Below are 21,268 nucleotides of genomic sequence, written 5' to 3'. Positions count from 1 at the left end.
TGAGACATGAAAAACATCTACAGATTAAGAATAACTTCATTGTTTTAAATTTGTATGTGTGAACGGTTTTTGGTTCTAAAACGAACAAGTGCTCAAAGTCCTATCTATAACATTGTCCTCAGTGTCGTCACAATAATAGTAGCATGGTATACATTACGTGTGATGGAACGTGTTATTAATTATTATTAAGTATTCATAAATAAATAGAAGATTTGTATGCGACACTCCTAGAAAATTAATTTATTCCTATTACTTATTACATATATTAAATTATGTACATTGTTGCAACGACTATTACGTTAATATACTTACATGCGTGTTAATATTTTTATTGCATTATAATATTATGGTCGACAATATTTAAATACTTATTCTATTGTACCTAATATACGCCTATAACAATGGTGGATACAAGAAAATTAATATTTATAACAGGGTAGTAATAATATATTACTTAAATTTACGTGATTTCTAAAAATAAAATGTAAATATAATAATATAAGGTCGTCGCCCTTTAGAAAAATAAGGTATCATATTTTTATAAAAGGTGTTATTTGTCGCATATATATACACTAAAGCAGTAAAGCTTTTTATATAATGGATGGGCAAATTTTCTTTTTATAATTATTTATAATTTATATTAGTTATCATAATGCTGTGTATTGTTACATTATTATGTTGCATATTGAATTAGTTCATAAAATTGTACTAATAATGGATTAGAAAGTGTGATGTAGATTTTATCGGTAAAAAAAAATGTTTAGATTATTATTTAAGAAAATTGGATCTGTCAATCAAAACGTTAATGTAAAATAAGAACAATATAGTATATAACCATTTAAAATAATAGTGTTTCTGAAAAAAATTCCCGATAAAATTAATATTATTAAAATTTAAAATAACAAAATAAAACAAAATTGACAAAATGGTATGTCAATATTTAATAGAAATTAATATGTCATAGATTCAAATTGTTGCCATGTGATATAAAAAAATAAAAACGTAAATAAATACGTATTAAACATTAAAAAAAAGAAACATGTCCGCATTCATACTACTACTATACTAGTAATAAAAGTGATTTTAATCGATTCACTATTATTAATTTACAACATTGGACATTGGTCTATTATAGCGTATTATACCTATAACGGCTATAACTTAACTGCAACTATTAAAATTGCAAAATATACAGTATTATTAATGCAAATAATTATAAGTTTTATTGATTTAGAGAGATTGCCGGTGCTTGGTATGGATTGTACACGATTATAAACTACAAATGGTTCAAAAGCGTGATTCAATCATAATATACGGTACATCCATCATTTTGAACCGTATTTGTTCGGTGGTTCCTTTTTGTTATGCTATATATTAGATAACATCGTGACTTGGGTTGTGAAAAGTGAAAACATTAAGCATTGAACAAATTTGAAATATTTACATAATCCACGCGTAAATTCGAGTACATTTATATATGTATTATATTGTTTGTTATAGCCGGCGGCAGTATGATGGAACAACAATGGCATGGGTAATAGATAGGTGGAGATGCAATGAAGTGAGAAGCGAGAGAGAGAGAGAGAAAGACCTCTGTCAGAGAGAATCTTTTCATATTAAAAAAACTATCGCGAGTATATAGTAGTCCGGAATAGGAAAGTTGGATTTTGTAGTGTGTGTGAGTGTTTGATGGCATCGGACAACAGGATATTCTTGTCTGCACCGGAAGGAACGTTCCGAATATGAAAACGGATTAATGAAACATAAATCTTTTGGCTTTACCTTAAATGGTTTTAAAATCGATCGGAGTTCCCCAGATTCGTTCAGTCTGTCTACGGCTGCTGCATCCTGAGAACAAAGTCAAACGTCGTTTAATCGTTAATCATTATCATGAACCAATGGCTATGATGATTATTGTAAACGGCTAATATGAAATATATTATTTTTTTAATTGTTAGTTTGAACAAGACATTGTCGATCATTAAATTCAAATGTCGTAAACTTTTAACAACATCGTTAGATCGTTATTTGTTTAACGGTACCGTGTATACGTGTATAATATGTTATGATAGTACGCTAATAATATATATAGTATGGCATTAAACAATTATAAGTATTGCGTATCTATACGCACGTACACGTCTAATAATGATAATATCAGTGAATGATTTTCGAAACACGAATTTACTTTGCATTTTGTAGTTTGCGAAATGTTTATAGAGTTTTAAAAAAAGGTACCTACACAAAGTCACTAAAAGATAATAAAAGAAACTAAAGCGGTGTTTTCACAAAGTTTAAACTACAATAACATTAAAGCACGCTTAAGTTGTCTCAGACGAATAAAGTTCGCCGTCGGTTTATCTTGTAACAGAACACGAAATTCAATTAAAAATCTCATACAATCATGATGCGGACTGTGAGTTATTAGTTCCGAGTTATTGTTATGAAGCGATTGTGGGTTTAAATCCCAATGCGTGAAATTAAATTTCGAAGCTTAACGATCTCGTTTTAAATTTTAAACATAAAACACATTACGCAAAACAAAATTTCAAGGAAAACAAGTGTACAATTAGGTTATATTATATTCATATAATATTATTAAAGTTGTACGAAAAATAATAATATTATACTGCTCGTAACCACTCGCGTTGTGTTAATGTGAATTTGTGAAATTAAACGCGAAAATTAGATTATGTAAAGAGTCGACAATGTTTAATATGAATCTATTGTATTATTGTATTATGCACATACGCCGTGAACACGTTATACGATACGCGTAGATAAATAATTAATGTTCGGTAAAAAAAAATGAATAATAATTATAAAAACGGAAACTGACTCCGATGAGATTCCCTTCGACAAACAGCTGCGGCACTGAAATGGTGTCGCCGCCGAGACGTTCTCGGATCTCCTTCTGCACTTCTCGGCTCATGAAGACGTCTCTCTCCACGTACTTGACCAGATGAGTCCTCAGTATTTGCCTGACCTGAAGGCACCGCTGGTACGTGTCCCTGACTATGCCCATGGTGGTCGTGTACAACACCACTTTGCCGGCTTCTTTTTCCTGCCATGTCTGAAACACCACAATCGGATCGAACATTATTTTAGCGATATGGCGCCGTCGAGTACAGAATAACATTATATAGGTGTATCATTTGTATTCGTATACGTTGTGTACGGCGATGATATAAAATATTATTATTACAGTTTGTGCCGTTTGTGGGCGGATAATATAGTGATTTGTATATATTATTATATTTCTATATGTGTGCCTAGGGAATACGAACTTTGTTCGCATTTTTAATATCACCTGTAGTTATATATTTATTGTGTTTTGTTTTTCGGTGAAAGTATGTATATATAATATCCCAATACAATAGTACCTATATAATATCATGGAAAACGTTTAATATTATTAATTTTTTTTCCTCAACGACTTAAACCACGCGCTGACTGTTTATTCGGTTGTCTTAAAAGACACGACGTTGGCTGCTGGTGCCCGCGTTCGGTATTCAGGTCAAGGAATGTGCGAAAGGTGAAGGTTCCGGCATGTGCATGAGCTTAACCGTTTATCGTATTTATATATTATGTTTGTCGGGTTGGGTTCATTTCGGAGAGGTTAAATTACCAAAAGCGAGGTAAAAACGCAAGTGTAAATATTGCCGTGTTCGCGAATTACATATTATATTTATTATATATTCGATACGTGTAGGCGCCACGATCTTGTAACCTCCGGACAACCGACGGTAAATGCGCAGTCGAAATTAAACGCGATCGATTCGACAATTCAAATATCCGTGTTAAAAAAAAATATTAACAGAAACGTGTTCGTGTCGAAAAAAATCGACCGTAAATCATTATACATAAACAATTGCGCTGTATTGATTTCTTTGAAATATAAACACTAGCTCTTATTATTGATATAGCTTAATTTAAATGTCCGATTTGTAATGGTTTATGACTTATTGTTTTGTGCCGGGTGTTGCGGCTGTTGTGTAAGTGAAAATGTAATAATATATGCGTGTATTTATTGTTGAAAAATAAAAAGAATACAATTTATTTGGTTTACGCAAAATACTGCGGTAGATGATCAAAAATATACGTATAAGTGTAATATCAACACGTGTAACGATTGGCATAAAAAGTAAACTCGCACAAAATCAAAATCTCTTACGGTACATTACTCGCAAATATATTACGGCAGAGGTTCCTAACCTTTTTTGACTCACGGCACCCTTAGTCATTTTCTAAAAATCCGGAGGTACCCTATATATTACGGTATAATATTGCTACTATATCGCTAGAAACCCATAATATGCGTATTCCAATGTTGTCACAGATGCCGACTATATTGACTATTATACGTTTTTTATTAATTATAATAATTATAAGAACGATATACCTATAGCTACATATTATGTGTATAATGTATATAATATATATATTATATATTTATTAGAATGTGCGTGTGCGCGTGCGTTTACAGTATATATTATGCATGTTGAATGGACTCATATTATATTATTCATTATAAAACATGTATATGCATAATACATCGATGACCGATCGACCTCCACAAGGAGATTCGGGCGAGTGGGCATGTGTTAGACGACAACGAGTTTAAAAAGAAAGATGAGATAAAACGGCGGCGGGGAGAATCGACCGACAAGGACGTAGATTGAATGACCCGTTTCGCAATTAAAATATACTCACTATAGTGTGTGTGTGTGTATACCTATATATAAACGAATTTACATGTATATAGTTATAATAATAATAATAAATAAATAATAATAATAATAATAATAATAATAATAATAATAGTAATAATATAATAGCGTCAACATCGACGGCGGTCTGTATAAAATGGAAGGCGATTTGCGCCCGGAGGCTGTGCCCGATGTATAATATGTGTGCGAGAGGAGACCGCTCCTTTTTATATATATATATATATATATATATGCCTACATATGTGTGTGTTTCCTTCTTATTATTTTTTTCACGTTGGGTATCATTGACCCGATCGCGAGAGCAGATATAGGTATACGCGAAGATTTCTGTTCGCACACGAGCGCGCGCGATCTTTCGTTTTGTAACATCGTTTTGCATTCCTCGGGCCCGATCGAACATAACAATAATAGTAATAATAATAATATTTATTACAATGATATGTACACGCTTATATTTCGCTCTCTCTCTATTTTTCTCATAATTCATAAACATAAATTATATCTCATTATTAATGTACATATATCGTTTGTTGTATGTTTGATTCTGCATTCATCAATTATAAATTGTTCATAAATAAAATGGTTTAGAGTGTATTTGCTAATATTATTTCGTTAATGTTTAAATAGGTATATTTTTAATTTCAAAACATATTAATGTGCAAACCTATGAACACCTCTAACTCGCGAAAAGTGAAAGAAACTGCGAAGAACCCAGCAAGTCAAGCATTTTGGAGATTTAAACAACTACAATAAGTTGGTGTCTAAGTACGTGTTTGCGGTGATCGATTTAACAAGGAAATGGGATAGAGCTAGAGGATTATATTTAGGGAAAGTAAAAATATGAGATCTTCATTTAAAAAACCTTAGACGTTTTGGTTTTGAATATACTTTTTTTCCAAATTTTTACATTTTTTCTATATTATATTTCATTCTTTATATTTTCTTTAATCGCATCATATTTCCCCAGATATTATTACCGAATATAATATTATAATACAGAGCCGTGTCTCACAAAATTTTTCATCGTACATATACTTCACTACCCGCATCCATCTTGTACGTAGAACACTTCGATGACTATTAACTATTTGAATATTTAATGAAAGCTTAGGTACCTATACTTCAACGTAAAAAATATTGATATAAATTAACCTTAGATTTTTGAGTAACACGAGAACAGCATTTTTAACTGGTATTAATGTATGTTACTAAAATTAATACTTAAAGCCATATAAAAAAAAAGGATTAGAGTGTATTGATTTTCCAAAATGGAATTTTCAAATTATGAATCAGGAAAAAAAAGTGATAAACAAACACGGTGATCGACATTACGTACAACGCCAAAGTGCAAGCAATTTCCCGTGACATTTATAATTTAATATTTTGTACCCTGATACACAGACAATAAATATTATAATATATGCAGAGTGACTCGCCAAATAAACACATCTTAATTTTTACTTTAATAATACATTTTGGTTTTTTTTTGTATAAATACTTAAGGACCATATTTTATAATTTTTGATATTTAAATTTGAAAATCCTATGGTGGTAAAAAATTCTGTTTTTTAAACGAGAGCTTTCCTTTTTTTTAAACAGTTAATTATTTAGTGAGTGAATAAGTTTTTTTTGAAATTTTGATGTATCCAATTTAAAATTAGAATGACTAGTTTCTTCGTTCGTAAGCTGCTAATATTTAGGAAAATAGTACAACAACAATTTGTAGTCAAAAATATTAATATAGATTTATGATAAATATAGTATAGATCATCTAATAAAATAGATATTATTAGATTAATACTAACATTTTCAAATCACCCCATATATTCTAAATCTATTTATATGAACATATTATCCTTGGTACATAAAGTTAAGTGACTCAAAAATAATTTGTCTGAATTTTGATTTTTATACTTCAAAAGTATCCACTAATAATATAATAATGTATAGTTGTGGAAAATGTGGGTTCTCAGTTAGTATGATTTAAAATGTACAGGTTACTCCATAGAAGTAGGTAGTACAAAGACTTTCAAGGATTTGAAAGTCAATGTATGATTTCCAAAAATCAGAATTTAGAAAAAGGGTTGATTCACCTGTGCAGTATATAAAGCTATATTATTATGGTTAGTGGCGTTCGACGTAATTCGATTCCGGCGAATTTCCAATAGCCGCGGGCATTTAAAACCGTCCGTGAACAATAGTGGCTATAATATATTTATGATAATATCATGCACGCGTAATGCTTTACACCGTATATATTAATTGTTGTCGGATTGTACGATAAATTATTATATTATTATTTTATAATATCATATTGTATCGAAAAGTTGGGTCGCCGGGCGCGTTTCTCGCGGCGGAGAAAAAGAACGCACAACACGCTGAGCTCCGCAGCAGTCTTTTATCCTCGCGCACCTTTATATACTTCTCATATACGACGCATTATAATTTGTAAATTGTAATAACACAATAATACACGGTACAATGGACGGTTTAAAAACAAGTCGAGTCGCGTTCATTTGGTTTTGGAAAAGTTAAGCGGTTTTTATTCTTTCTTCTCGTCGGTTTTTTTTTATTACGTTTTAATAGTCATAAGTACGCGTATATGCTAGCTTTTTGTTATGTACTTATACAAATATTATGGGCGGGGCGCATATCGCGTAATTCATTTGGAAATTTTTTTTTCTACCTTCCGTGTGTTCGCATTTATACGCATGCGATGTTTGAATAATGCGCAATATGTATTATAAGTATAGTTTTGTTTCGTACGCAATACTTAGAAAGAAGTATCAATACTTAGAATATTTACTTCAAATTGTCGGTTTGTTAAGACCGGAGAGCGTAAATATATTCGTACACTTCCAGCACATAATATTACAATATATATATTGTGGATTTGTAACAGTTTATCAAACGAGATAAATGTCATAACATTTTGTTGTTTTACAACGTCATAATTTGCCATGATAAATTATTATGGATTATTAGCACATGGCATTACTGTGGATCACGTTTCCACTCGGGAGGTTCAAATAAAAAATAAATATTTAGGACAAATGAATTGTGCTAGGTATTTTTTTTATAATCAAATGTTAAATAAAACAATATCGTAATCCACCAATATGTAACTCCTTGAGCAAAATAAAAAAATGTGCATTTTAATTAATAATTACATCATTTCTGAGACGAATTTCTACTCAGTGGTATGATAAAAAAACTCATCCATTTCACTAGTTTCTTCGATACGTATTTGGCATAATTCACCACAAGTATGAAAGAAAAAAATTATTCATTTCGACATTTCGATATAATGCATTATGATACGTGTGAAGCAATGTATTTTTTTTATTGTTTCACGACAATGTTAAATTAGTTTTTCTAATTATTATTATACATGGACAGTCTGTGTCTTTTTTTATAGGAAGAAAACTTCACAGATTTGTCTTTTTTAATTGTAAATATTTCTCACGCGATGAATTGTAAACAAATTTCTCTACTACTAAACTAAATTAAGTTACGAATGATGTGAATCGAAATTTTGTTTCGAGATTTTTTTTAACTAATTTAAATACGAATCTGAGTTACCTAAGTGCGTTACACAATTAAATTTAAATTGTTTTATTCTTTTACATATTATACATAATATTATATTAATATGTAGGAATGTAATTTTGTTGTAGGTACCTATATTACATAAAATACGTATAATACTCAGAACACATCACATAAATGGTTATGTACTCAAGTATACATATTTATTATTATAAAATAATGTGATGTAATCCATTAGGAAATTAATTTTTTTTTAAACTATATAATGTTGAGTTTGTGTAAACAAATGTTTTGTATTAAAATCTACCTAGTTTTTTAAATGACAACTAAAATACACATTTTGACAAGTTTTATAAATTTTATAACCATCTTATAATCATTTTTATTTAAAATATTCACATATTCTATAGTATATTGTTAGAGTTAGGATTATATACACTAAGAAACTACGGAATATGGTCTAAAAATACGTATAGCGTTATGCATTTAATAAAAAACATAAGAAATCATATAATAAATTGACGTATTAGAAAATTTTACAAATAAACTCAATAATATGATCTAAAAAATATTCTGCAGTAATTTTCAAAATCTTCAACATTTACAAGAATACGCCTAATAAAAACAACATATATTTTTAATTTCCAGTAAGTGAAAAGGATTTTTATCTCGCTTAGCTATATTTTGAACTTATAAAAAAAATATGCAAACTGTTACAATATTCTAACACTAAATAATATGTAACATATTATTATATGAGTTATAAGAAAAACTAAAAAATAATTACAAAATAACGTACCTAAATATTACAATCTTTTGATTACGCCATACACATTTCGAAAAATTAATTTCATTATGATTATAAAACGAATAACCGTAGTTACTTTAAATTTTTATAAAACATTCATATTAGGTAGTATTTTTCAGGTATAGTCTAAAAATATTTTGGATTATTTTTTGCTACGTTATTGATTTTTTTTTTTAACTAATAATATCGATAAAAATGTTTATGCTCGGTTAAAAACCTTGAAAATTTATTCAAGGTTGATCTAATAAGTTTTTCTTTCTGGAATTAAAAAAAAGTTGGCGTGAAATCAAATTCATTTTTTATGATAGATTGAAGTTAACATTTTGACGACATATAGGGTATTTGAACATATACAATATACATAATATTATAGTGCAATAATGATTTATCCTAAAAACAATTTTTGTTATTTTGTTGTAATTCTTAGAATATCGATCGTCTATAACAGTGACCTGGGTTACCTATACAGCGAAAATACTTCCCCGGTTTTTTCCCTTCGCTTTCAACTGTCGAATTTTTGGCTGTCACGGTTACACGTCTCTGAATGCAAATGCACAACGTATCTGCGTAGTATGTATATACAATACTCGTATAGTCGTATTATTATTATTATTATTATATTTCATATTTCCTATACTATATAGTTTATACATACAATAGATATACACCATAATATCGTTTGTACGTTTGACAACTCAATGACAGCGTATGTGTTTGCTTACTCTGGTTTAGTACGTGAAAACAAAACAATAAAAAGGCGTAAAATCCATACGGGAACGCAAAGTAGTCCGCCTAACAATAATTATTATTTGTATGTAGGTCTGCAAGAATGGTAACCCCGTACGTCGAGGCGGTAGGTAGGTACGTGGCTAATTCCTCGTTTACACACAAAATATATTGTAAAACCTCTCGGTTCCAAAGAATAGTGATATGCTATTGTTCGCTATTTTAATTACATACCTACGTGTTGATTATAACAGCGGTTGCAGTATATACAAGAGCGAATTTCGAACGATATATATATATATATATATTGCGTAAGCATATAATTTAGGCAAATGCATATTGAAAATATAACGGAAACGGGAATAAATTATAATGTTGTTATATATGTTCTAAATGAGCAGTGCGAAAATATATGTATTAATATATGGAGCACGCGGACCAGTCGCGCTTGGGATGAAATATAGGCAGATATTGACGGACGACACTACTACTACTACTAATAATAATATATACATGCACGGTGTACTAATCACGCAGTTGTTAGTGCATCATATATTTTAACGGTAAATAAAAATGTCATTAGATTCTTGTATATAACGACTCATTTACAAATCAAAAACGTTCCTCGTAAATTGTCACGGAATCTAAACTGGGGTAAATTATTATAAGTAAAAGCTGGCTTTAAAATCAATAACTCTATCCTTAACGAAAAGACGTTGTAATTAAATTATAGCTCATGTTTAATATGTAAATTTCAACTAATATTATAATTTTTACGATTGCTAAGAATAACGTTTCAGTAATACCTAAATTTTATTTTTTTTATCAAACCGATAGTGTCATTATAATAATATTTATTACTCATATTATAGTTCAGGTGGATTACGGTTTCCGGATGTGATAAATGTTGCCTCGTTTAAAGTCAAACAGCAGAACGAGTTATTATACGATGACTTACGAATAAAACAATTTTCAGACGAACACTTTAAGATAAATATTATACTAGAAAATTATTTTCATAAAATAAAAAATCGAGTGAAAAATCGAACAATAGGTAAAATGTCAAGTAAATAAAATAAATGATTTGTATAAATAAAATGAATTCAATAACAGTTAATAGATACATTGGGCCATATTCAATTATATGGTCATTTATAACTCATTAATAATTTTTATTATTGTATATCTAGAAAATAAAATGAATAAGATAGATGTCCTGATAAATATTATTATTATTAGTTTTACTTATAACTAATAACAACAGAAAAAAATAATAATTAAATTATTATTTTGCACGTCACGAAGTACCTACAGAGTCACACGGTAAATTGAAATTGCTCTTTGTTGACAAAATAATTTTGACAATCTTCTTTACGAAGACTCATACCAATACCTGAGTAAATATTTTTCTTAGTATTTGAATTTTTGAGATCGTATATTCTTGAATACATGACGCGACCCAGTGATAGCGTTGAATGAATTATTGTAGCCTTATAATAGGTAATCGGATAAAAAACTATCAATTTAATTGAATTGATTTGAATATTTTCAATAAAATAACGAAAAACACATTGGACGATTTCTTATACATAATAATATAGAATGTATATTATAATTATAAAATAATCTTTTACGTTTCGATTTTTCTTCTTCGTACACGCGCTATAAATAATAACATCACGTTATTGCGACCAATAGTCTGTTCGCGGTTGTATTCACGTTTATTTCCTCTTTGCATAGTAGTTAGCTGAAATGTTTATTACGGATGTGTTTACGAATAACGAGTATGTATAAAGTATAATAAGTTCTTACAAACACACGTACGTGTACCTTCTGCGCAAGCGTAAAAATTCTCATCTTGTCAAAATGTTATAAATTCTGAATACAATTATTAGTCCAATCAGGTATCTAATTGGAAAGTTAATAATATCGGTCGGTCCGTAATATAATCAGTTCTATGGCTTCGCTATCCGTTCACAGGCGACTAGTCGGTATATTATACGACGTGCGACGTACACATATTATAAGCTAACGTTATGCACATATTTTACGACGTTCGAGTAATTCGTATGTTAATTTTCCAACTCTACTGTATAATATACTTTATTATATGTATATGTCGCACTGTCGGATATAATAATAATACGGTCTATATAGTATAAGTCGATTAATGCCAACGCAGAACGCATGTAGACGATAACCATCGAGCACGTCATCGGAAGTAAAAGAAAATACCGACGAAATGCAGTTTAAGACTTTTTAAACACACACGGCATACACACACACACACACACACGCACACATATTTATACACGTGTATCGTTATTGCACTGTGGGTAAATGTGACGTGATCAAATCTGTCGAATTAAACGACATGGTATAAATCGTACGTTTTTCATAGAAATTTTTAATGAAAATTTCTGTCTACCATTACGCACACGTAATATATTATAATCAATAATTCATCATGCAACAATGAATAGACATATTTTTCGCAAAAACACTGAAGTCACGCCTACAGTCAAATTACGTAAGGCAATGTTTATTTTTTCTTCTCCCGTGTCAAAAAAAAGTAAAAAAAATAATAATAATATAAATAAAGGCATAATTTATATTAGTATAATGTGGTGTTGTTGAGGACAAACATTCTTTTGGAACAAAACAAATTGCATATACGTTCAACGTCCATAATGTATAAATTATATTATATACATATATGCACAGCTATATAATACCGCCTTATATATACCTCTATATGTTTCATTAAATCGGTACACGCACATTTATGTGCGTATATTTATATTACGGCGGCGAGTGCGATATACTACGTGTCTGCAAACGTCCAATTATAAAATAATAATTAGCGTATCGAATTAACGTTTCGATACGAATTAATTTACGCCCAATTGGACATTTCGACGGTCGGCCCATGTATATTGGGTCGACGGGTCATCGGCCCACGAGTGAAAGCTTATATAGGTACCCGCAAAGAGTTTTTTGATAGGCTCATATAGACACACACAGACGTGTATAATTTATCTATAAATACACGCGCATTACTCGGTCACATACATGCATATGGATATGATAATACGTATGTATACATATTATAAACAGACGCGGCCGCGAACACCGCACCGACAATGTTTATATTAATCTCTCACGTTCCGAATCGACGACGAGGAGATGTAATATATATAATATTATCGTAAATACCTATACGCGTGTATTGAAAAAGTATAATCACCGAGGCTTCGACGTTGTACCTATATAGGCACTACTATACGGTTAGGTATTGTGTGTGTATAGTAGTCGGATAAGACGGCTCGTTTGCACGAGAACGAGTGCGACGAGAAGAAGTGTGCGCGGCGGCGGCACTCGACGAGTGTGTACGATGATTATGGACTTTCGCAAAGAGTCGTAAGGTATTTGCACGCTGTATTTTGTAATCGCAATCGCTATGGGTATTCGGGTTATACTCCGCCGCACTACGTCGTTTTGGGAACAAAACGATAATTTTTTATTTTTTCATCGCTGTGCACCCGCTATATGCTATCTATTATACCTATATGACATTGTTAAAATAATACGAGTAACAATAAGCATATATTATAATACTATAATATGTTGTGTACACAAAGGTATTGTAATAGGTGCATATTATAATATACGAATATTGAAATATACACATAACAATATATTGTATGCGAAATCACTTATGGATTTATCGTGGTCGTGATAAAATAATTTATTGTAACTATATATACATACAGGACTGCTGACTTGAAAATAATACAAACTGTGGTCTATGTATAGGGACAGTAGTTAACGAAAAGTGACTTATTTGTGTTCAATCGTCAAGATTTCAATAGCAAGTTCCACCAAAATGATATTTTTCTTTTTACATTATAATTATTACTTATTGTATTTAAATTGAACTAATAATACATTACTTCGTAATTCATTGATATTATTGATATTATATTTAAACTTTAAATCTGTTATAGTGTTATACTTTATATTTCAACTTTAACTGAATCGTGTTTAGGTGTTTTCAAGACGTTTAGACTTTTGTGCAGGTGCGGTGCAGTGATTTAGCCATAAACTCATATTCTAACACTGATATACTGCCAATACTCGTAGTCCACTGTATAGGTACATAATATTATAAGATGTATTTACTATTTATAATATGATATTATGGTAATATAGTTAATTGGTTAATACGCAGTAAAGTGTTCAACTATTAAAATACTGGTTTGTTTGCAGAATATTAAACATATAGATTGGAAACGTCAACGTACGAAATATAATATATTGATTTATTATGTATATAGGTTTATATGATATTGAAACGATAACTTGGAATATAAAGATATGTTGGACGCATTTGGAACTAAAAGAGAATTTTTTATTTTTACACTGCACTAAATCGAAAACTTTCATACGTCGTCGTCGTTTAAAAACGCAGTGCACTAGATCCATATTATATTTGTGCGTGTCTTGTTTAATTATTATTGTCATTAGAGCATAATATATTCTACTGCGAAAAGCGACGAGAAATGTAGTCGTCCGTGTTATGTTCTATGCTCGTTTAATATAATTATGTGTCGTATGTATAGATGGACTTTACGATCTATAATTTGAATAATAATATAATATATCCTTTTAAAATAATTGTGTGTTATCGACTATCGTTTATCGACCAGATGTTTATTTCTACAACCGCACTAGAATTGTTACCGTTTTACCTTTTGACCGCATCTTTCCGAAAACGATAATATAATACATGTTTCGATTTCGAAAAATTATTACTATCGATTGGTCACTAGCATGTACACACACATGCACACATACATCAAATAACGATCATTTTACTTTTCGCTATGGAAATTAATGATTTCCGTTTTTCCAACCATCGCCGGCGGGCGGTTTCCACACCGCCGCCAAAACGAATAAAATATTAAATGAAAATAGCGAACGGTTGCGAAACTTTCGGACATATTGCTCCGTGTGTCCCATTGTTACAATTTTTCACTAACGCCGCCCATAGGTACATAATATATATATATATATTATACCGACGTGTATATTTATCATTATGCAACCCCCCGAGTGCGTGAATTATCACGGTCGGAGATATTGTTACGTTATATTTTCGATTGATCGACGTGCAGCGTTCCGTTCGGCGCGCCAAATAGCTGATTACTATAGTCTATATTATAGAACGCGTGCGTGTATTACTGCAGACAACACTAACTATATATATATTATATACACGTACGAAAATAATAATAATCATAATTCATAGATACACGATACGTCATATACATGTATACACATATAATATAATGTGTGCACACACACACAAATTATATGGTATATTATGCGGCAGACACATATATATATATATATAGTATACACAATACATATAGGTATATAATATATGATATAGACGCGTATTGTGCTCAGGCGAGGGCGTGTGCGTGTTCACGTCGTTCGTGAAATCAAAAATCAAAGATCAAAACAAAAATAAAAAATAATAATAATAATAATAATAATAATAATCGGCGGAAACGATATATATATACGTATAGGGTTTTCACGAATTTTCATTATATACCCGACCGGTGAATGAAGCGACGACATAACGACAGTAGTCGCAGTTATTAATTATTATTAACGTTATTATATATATTATTATTATATTTGTGTCTCGTGCTGTTTGGATGAGCGCGACGGACGCGTCGTGTAGTAGGACACACGCAGTCCTCCTCTAGCAGGCGGAACAAACGGAGCACACACCGCAGCACGACGAAACCGTGTCACATACCTACCTACTAATCCAACGACTAAAATATAAGAATACGAACGAACGCACGCGCTGACGGTATACGTTTTCTGGAACCGTGACACCGTTGCAATTGGACCGCCCGTATTTTCATGATTTATGATAAGTACTTTGGCGAGACGTATATGAAATCATATTTTATACTCTCACTTCGCGCGTCATTGATAGTATAATATAATATAATATACTCATAGTAGCACTTATTTTGATTTCCAAATCGCAAACACTGTAATACGCGAAGTCGTGATATTGGTTTTGCGTCCGAAACCGAAGAATATCCGTTTTGTATACCAGTCCACTATGGGATAATATTCTATGACGATTTTCGGGTGCGTTGTTTGGATGGTTTTTCGTGACGGGGACGTTAAACAAATAAATAGTAAAGTATGCGTGTCTCGGATTCTTCAAAGAAAACTCCGGTTTGGACCGGACTTGTCCTATTATACCAATACATCGCGTGGGCAGATTCAGGATAAGGTTTTTTTTTTTTTAATAAATCTGGGCAGAGTTTTTATTTTTCAAATAAATAATTGTCGTCTGTTAATAACCTTGTGATTGACCTATTCGTTTAACCAGATCACATTCAAATAATTTCAGTCCTAACATTTAAGTTTTGAGTCCTAAAATTTTGCACGTGCAAAAAGTATATACTTAAGCACGAGTATTTCGTTTATATATTTTGTCTTGTTTTAAAAAGTAATATCTATGATTAATTTACAAGAAAATGCAGTTACAAATAATTTACAATCAATGCTTTAAAGGGAACAACCTATTAGTGGTTAAAGTGGTCACACCTTTTTGGACGTTCATTTTTTTTTTAAAATTAATATATATTATTTATAAATATCTATTTTTTTCTGAAAATATTAAGTGTTTGGACAGCTGTATGCCACATAATATTATAATATATTACGTATACGTAAAGATTTTTTTATTTATAAAATTAAATACAGATTAAATGAATATTATAATATTAAATAGCATTTGATTTATATTTATTATAAAATAATACATTAATATTTAGACAAAATTATGTATTCCAAAAATCGAAAAGGTGAAATTCATGTTTATGACCATAAAGTGATATGACTTTTAAATCATTACACGTCTCAGTTACTCATATTAAAAAATATTTTAGTGGAGTAGAGTACATTTAGTACAACGATAACCTATACATAAATTATTGTTAAAAAAAATACATTCGCCAAATGGGAATATAAGAGCCTATTGTGTTAATTGAGAAATTGACCTATACTCTCACAGGGTTATTAAGTTATAAACGTGTATTTATTTTTTTATTACCTTATCGTTTACTTTAAGCGATATAATAAGGACATTTTTGTAATAATAAATTATATTTGCTAATGATTATGAAAAAATGTGGTAAATATACCTACCTAACAACATAACCTATATAATTAGTAATTATACAATATAACAATACAAGGTGATTGTTTTAAAGATTAACAATCACTTTTTCAAAAAGTATTAACGATTTTGGAAATATGTTTTTACATAATACAAAGTAACAAAGTAACAAGGTATAAAACAACATGTTTGAAAAAGAAGTTGACTAGGGATAGGTATTTTAAATCACTTATATTTTATTTTAAATTTCAATAATATTTTCGTAAAAACGAGTGTTTACTTTTAAAATAATCATCTTGTATATAATTATAAAACTATGTAAATACTCGTAATAATATTCGATTATAACTCTTAATATATACATGATGTGCTATGTGCACGGGTAAGTTATGCTAAATATTACGAGTCTGATGGATTTAAAAAACCTGCGCATTGAATTGAAAACAATAATTCGTGTACGATACCGCAAGTTATGCTCAATGATTTTTTTCATTAAACGATCAATAATGAAAAAAATCATTAAAAAAGCGATTATTATTTTATAATAAGTTTTTTTTTTATTTTTTCGATTAACTGATATACTACCTATACAATAGGCACTATCGACAGACGACAATTTATTTAAAATGAATAAATATATGTACACAATATATATATATTATATTATATTATATTATTTGTAGAATTTAATCGATTCTTCCAACGAGTCATAATATTTTGTTATGTCAAATCAAATACTTGTTTTTTTAGTATTGAAGTGTTATTGTTATTTTCCATCAAAATAATTGATATTTTATTTATATAATTGAGCGTTTCGCAGACACGTGCATACAATTATTATGTAGTACAATACAATATACAATACCTGTTACATCTATCTACATTAAATATGAATAATATTATATGTATTATAAGAACTGTAATTATGTAATAGCGTTTCGAAAAAAAGTCGATTGGTATAGATAAGATTACTACATGTCTACAATATTGCTCATTAATCATATTATTATATATGTTACCTACGAATTGCAGATGATATGTTTTAACACTACCTACATAGTATATATATACCTAATATTCATCCCGACGCGCAGCGGTGTGAAATTTAACATATTTTTTTTTATCCATTTCTTAATAATTATATCGATATAAACTCGATTTTATAAGAACCTATAATGGGATGGGTTTTTTCTCCGGCAATATAGCTGTCATTATTCTTGTACAAACGAACGAACGTCGGGTTCGACATGCATATATTATTATTATTATTATTAGTGTCGTAAAACTACTTATCTTCTCGTATTTGTTATGCAATAGAACCAAAACGTTCCAAAACTATTCCACGAGGATTTTGCAATGTCACCGGGCGGCTGCAGATGCAACTAAATCCCGATGGCGAGTGTCACATTCTCACATAAGTATAGTTAATAATATTATTTATTGATTTCTACCGAATGAGAACAGATCAGACAGTTATGTCACGTATACAGATAAAATAACGCTGATGATGGGTTTTTATGAAAAGGCACATTTTTCGTGTGTCGTGTAGGTATCAAATAGCCACTATATCTAGGTCATTGTTTTGGGTAGACAAATTGGTCGGGTGTGTCTTTGTATAACGAAATCGTCAGTTGTATCATTCTCATGAAATATATAATAATATATTAAATTTGAATCACTGCCGCTGATTTCATCAGAAGTTGGTTTTCATTATGCTAACAACATAAAAACAGTGCTGTTTATTGAAAGAAACTCATTAAAAAATATTTAACTAATTTAATAATTGCTTCGCGCACCGGTATAAAATATAAACTGCTATTATAGGCACTCCACAACGGGGTGTAATTACGTAATCTAGAAAATTGTCCGTAACGTGCTTAAGCCTTAAGCATTTTTTCACCCTCTATATTAAAAAATTCATTTTGTTCAGCACTTATTTTACTACAATAATAAATATGAAACGCATTGGACCAGAAGAAAAATTCGTACCACGCCTAAGTTATTGATGATTGGGTGGGCCGGACGGAGGAGACACATTTCTGGCATTAACCCTACTAAAAGCACATCAATAGCCGCCAATGTTGAGCAATCGACCATTATCATCGGTGTGCCTATAGAGTCTTAACACATCGCGTAGGAATTCGATAAGATTTCTACCGGAAATCTAAGATTTTACACGTTATTATGTTTAAACCACTACGAATAAAATATCAAACGATAAAAATATACTAAATATTTATCATCTCAATTCGAATCAAAACCCTTAAAACGTCGTTATCAAAAAAACGCCGTCTGCAAAACACTATTCGAACATGTCAAAACTTACCTTGTTGGTCTTGGGCTGCAAAAACGTCGCTATTCCGGCCCTGACGCGGTTCTTGACGCCCCTGATCGTGCCCTTGGCGCTGCGTATCGTGTCCGAGGTGGCTGCGGTCTTGCACCCCGCGAACGTGTCGTCCGACGGCGCGGCGGCGGCGGCCACTGCAGCCGCGTCCACTTCGTCGAACACGTTCTCGTTCATGTGAAAACTGTAGTACTGGTCGGTGTTGTCCATGTCGATGACGCGGTCGGTGGCGGCCACCGCGGACGCGTCGTTGTAGCACCGCTGTTGGACGTGGACGGCCGGCGGCGTCGAACGTTTCGGCAGCTCTTCGACGACCGTCGCGACGATGGCGGTGGCCACGACACCGGCCGCCGTACACGTCTGCACCGCCGGCGGTTCGTCGGCCACGGGATCGGACGACGCGACCGGTACGACGGCACCGCCGCCGATAGCTACGACGGCCCCGCGTCCCGGCGCTGAATCGACCGTCATCACGGCCGTCTCGGGATCTGCCGTGCTGCTCGTCAGCGAATCGCAACTGCACGTCCCGTCGTCGCTCTCATCCCGGCGGCTGCCCGTGTCCAGGTCGCTGCCCGTGCCGCTGTCCAGCGGCGACCGGTGTCCCGACGACGAGCGCCTGTCGTCGTCGTCGTCGTCATCGTCGTCGTCCACGTCGGTGTAGTGCCGACGGAACACGAACGGGTCCACGCAAGTGATGTTTATCTTGACCGTACTGGACCGGCGGCCCACCGAGTGCTCGCGGCGTGGCCCGTCGTCCCGTTCGGCGCGGTCAACGCCGCCGCCACCGCCGCCGACCCCGTCGACCATCATCGGGTCTATTCGGATCTTCACGACGTGACCGTTGGACTGCAAGATGGTCGCACCGCCGCCACAGCCGCTCTCGACGCCTGTTTTCAGACAACCGCGTCGGGTCTTGGGCGGCAGCGGCGGCGGAATTTTCTTCTCTGCTACGGTTTCCAACATGATGGTTCCCGCGACACCTGAAACACGCAAAACGCATCTTTTGGTGAGCACAATAATATTACAATAATATTGTATAACGAGTTCGCGGTATACGAGTAATATAAACGTATATATCGACGACGGGCCGTCGTATCTCTCTAACAGTTTCATATTGAATATTTTGAATATCAATAATAATATATTTATATCACCGGGACTGTTTAATATTGAAAAAAATGTAAATAAAAAATGCTCATTTTTAGCAAAAGATGGCTTTGGGTTTTTGTCATTTGTATATACACGAAAATCGTTTTTTTTAACATTATCAACAAAACGCGTTTAAAAGTAACAACATTATACCTGTCATATTGTGTTGAAGAAATGATAAGTGAATTATTACAACTCCGCAAATGAGGTTCGACTCGTCGGTTTTCTTAAAGAACAACGTATAGTTATGGGTAAGTAATAACAGTAGTTTCGGTTACAACCGATTATTTTTCGACGATGTAGTCGGTTCACGGGCGTGAAAAATATTATACTGAAAATGTGGCAAAGACGTCTTTTTCACGCCATCCAACATACTCGTGTATTTAATGGCTGCAATAGTATACCTATCCATTTAATACGCCTTAAACAAGTTAATATTTCACTTAATGATATTTTTCAAACTTACACCACACCAAGACTACGGTTTCCTCGAAATATCGTTATTATTCTTATTTCGTTTTTCTACCCACGGTAACCTGTGAATTACGAGGGTTTTAAGTGTTTTAACACTTATCCGTCGGGAATAAGTTACATAATATAGATTTATACATAAATTCAGAATGACGTATAATAATAATTTATGGTGAATAACGTATTTATTAAAAAAGACTTCAACCAAAAGCATTGGAGAAATACGTGTAATTCATACATGGTACGTTTAAAACGATAAAAACTACGATGTG

At 32.0% G+C, this 21,268-nt stretch overlaps 1 protein-coding gene across 1 annotated transcript in view; it reads right to left on the bottom strand.

Annotated features, from left to right (window-relative positions):
• The window catches only part of LOC132930132 (uncharacterized), a 32,498-nt gene that overhangs the window by 3,395 nt on the left and 7,835 nt on the right, over positions 1 to 21,268 (bottom strand). The window contains exons 2-4 of the mRNA XM_060995819.1: positions 19,359 to 20,356; positions 2,840 to 3,073; positions 1,783 to 1,848 (exon numbers count right to left, since the gene is read on the bottom strand). Coding sequence (XP_060851802.1) covers positions 1,783 to 1,848; positions 2,840 to 3,073; positions 19,359 to 20,339 — 1,281 coding nt within the window. The 5' untranslated portion in view covers positions 20,340 to 20,356. The remainder of the gene's footprint in view (positions 1 to 1,782; positions 1,849 to 2,839; positions 3,074 to 19,358; positions 20,357 to 21,268) is intronic.

Source organism: Rhopalosiphum padi, chromosome 4, assembly GCF_020882245.1.
Source record: "Rhopalosiphum padi isolate XX-2018 chromosome 4, ASM2088224v1, whole genome shotgun sequence".
Lineage (NCBI taxonomy): Eukaryota > Metazoa > Arthropoda > Insecta > Hemiptera > Aphididae > Rhopalosiphum > Rhopalosiphum padi.
This window is presented reverse-complemented; position numbering and strand designations above follow the sequence as displayed.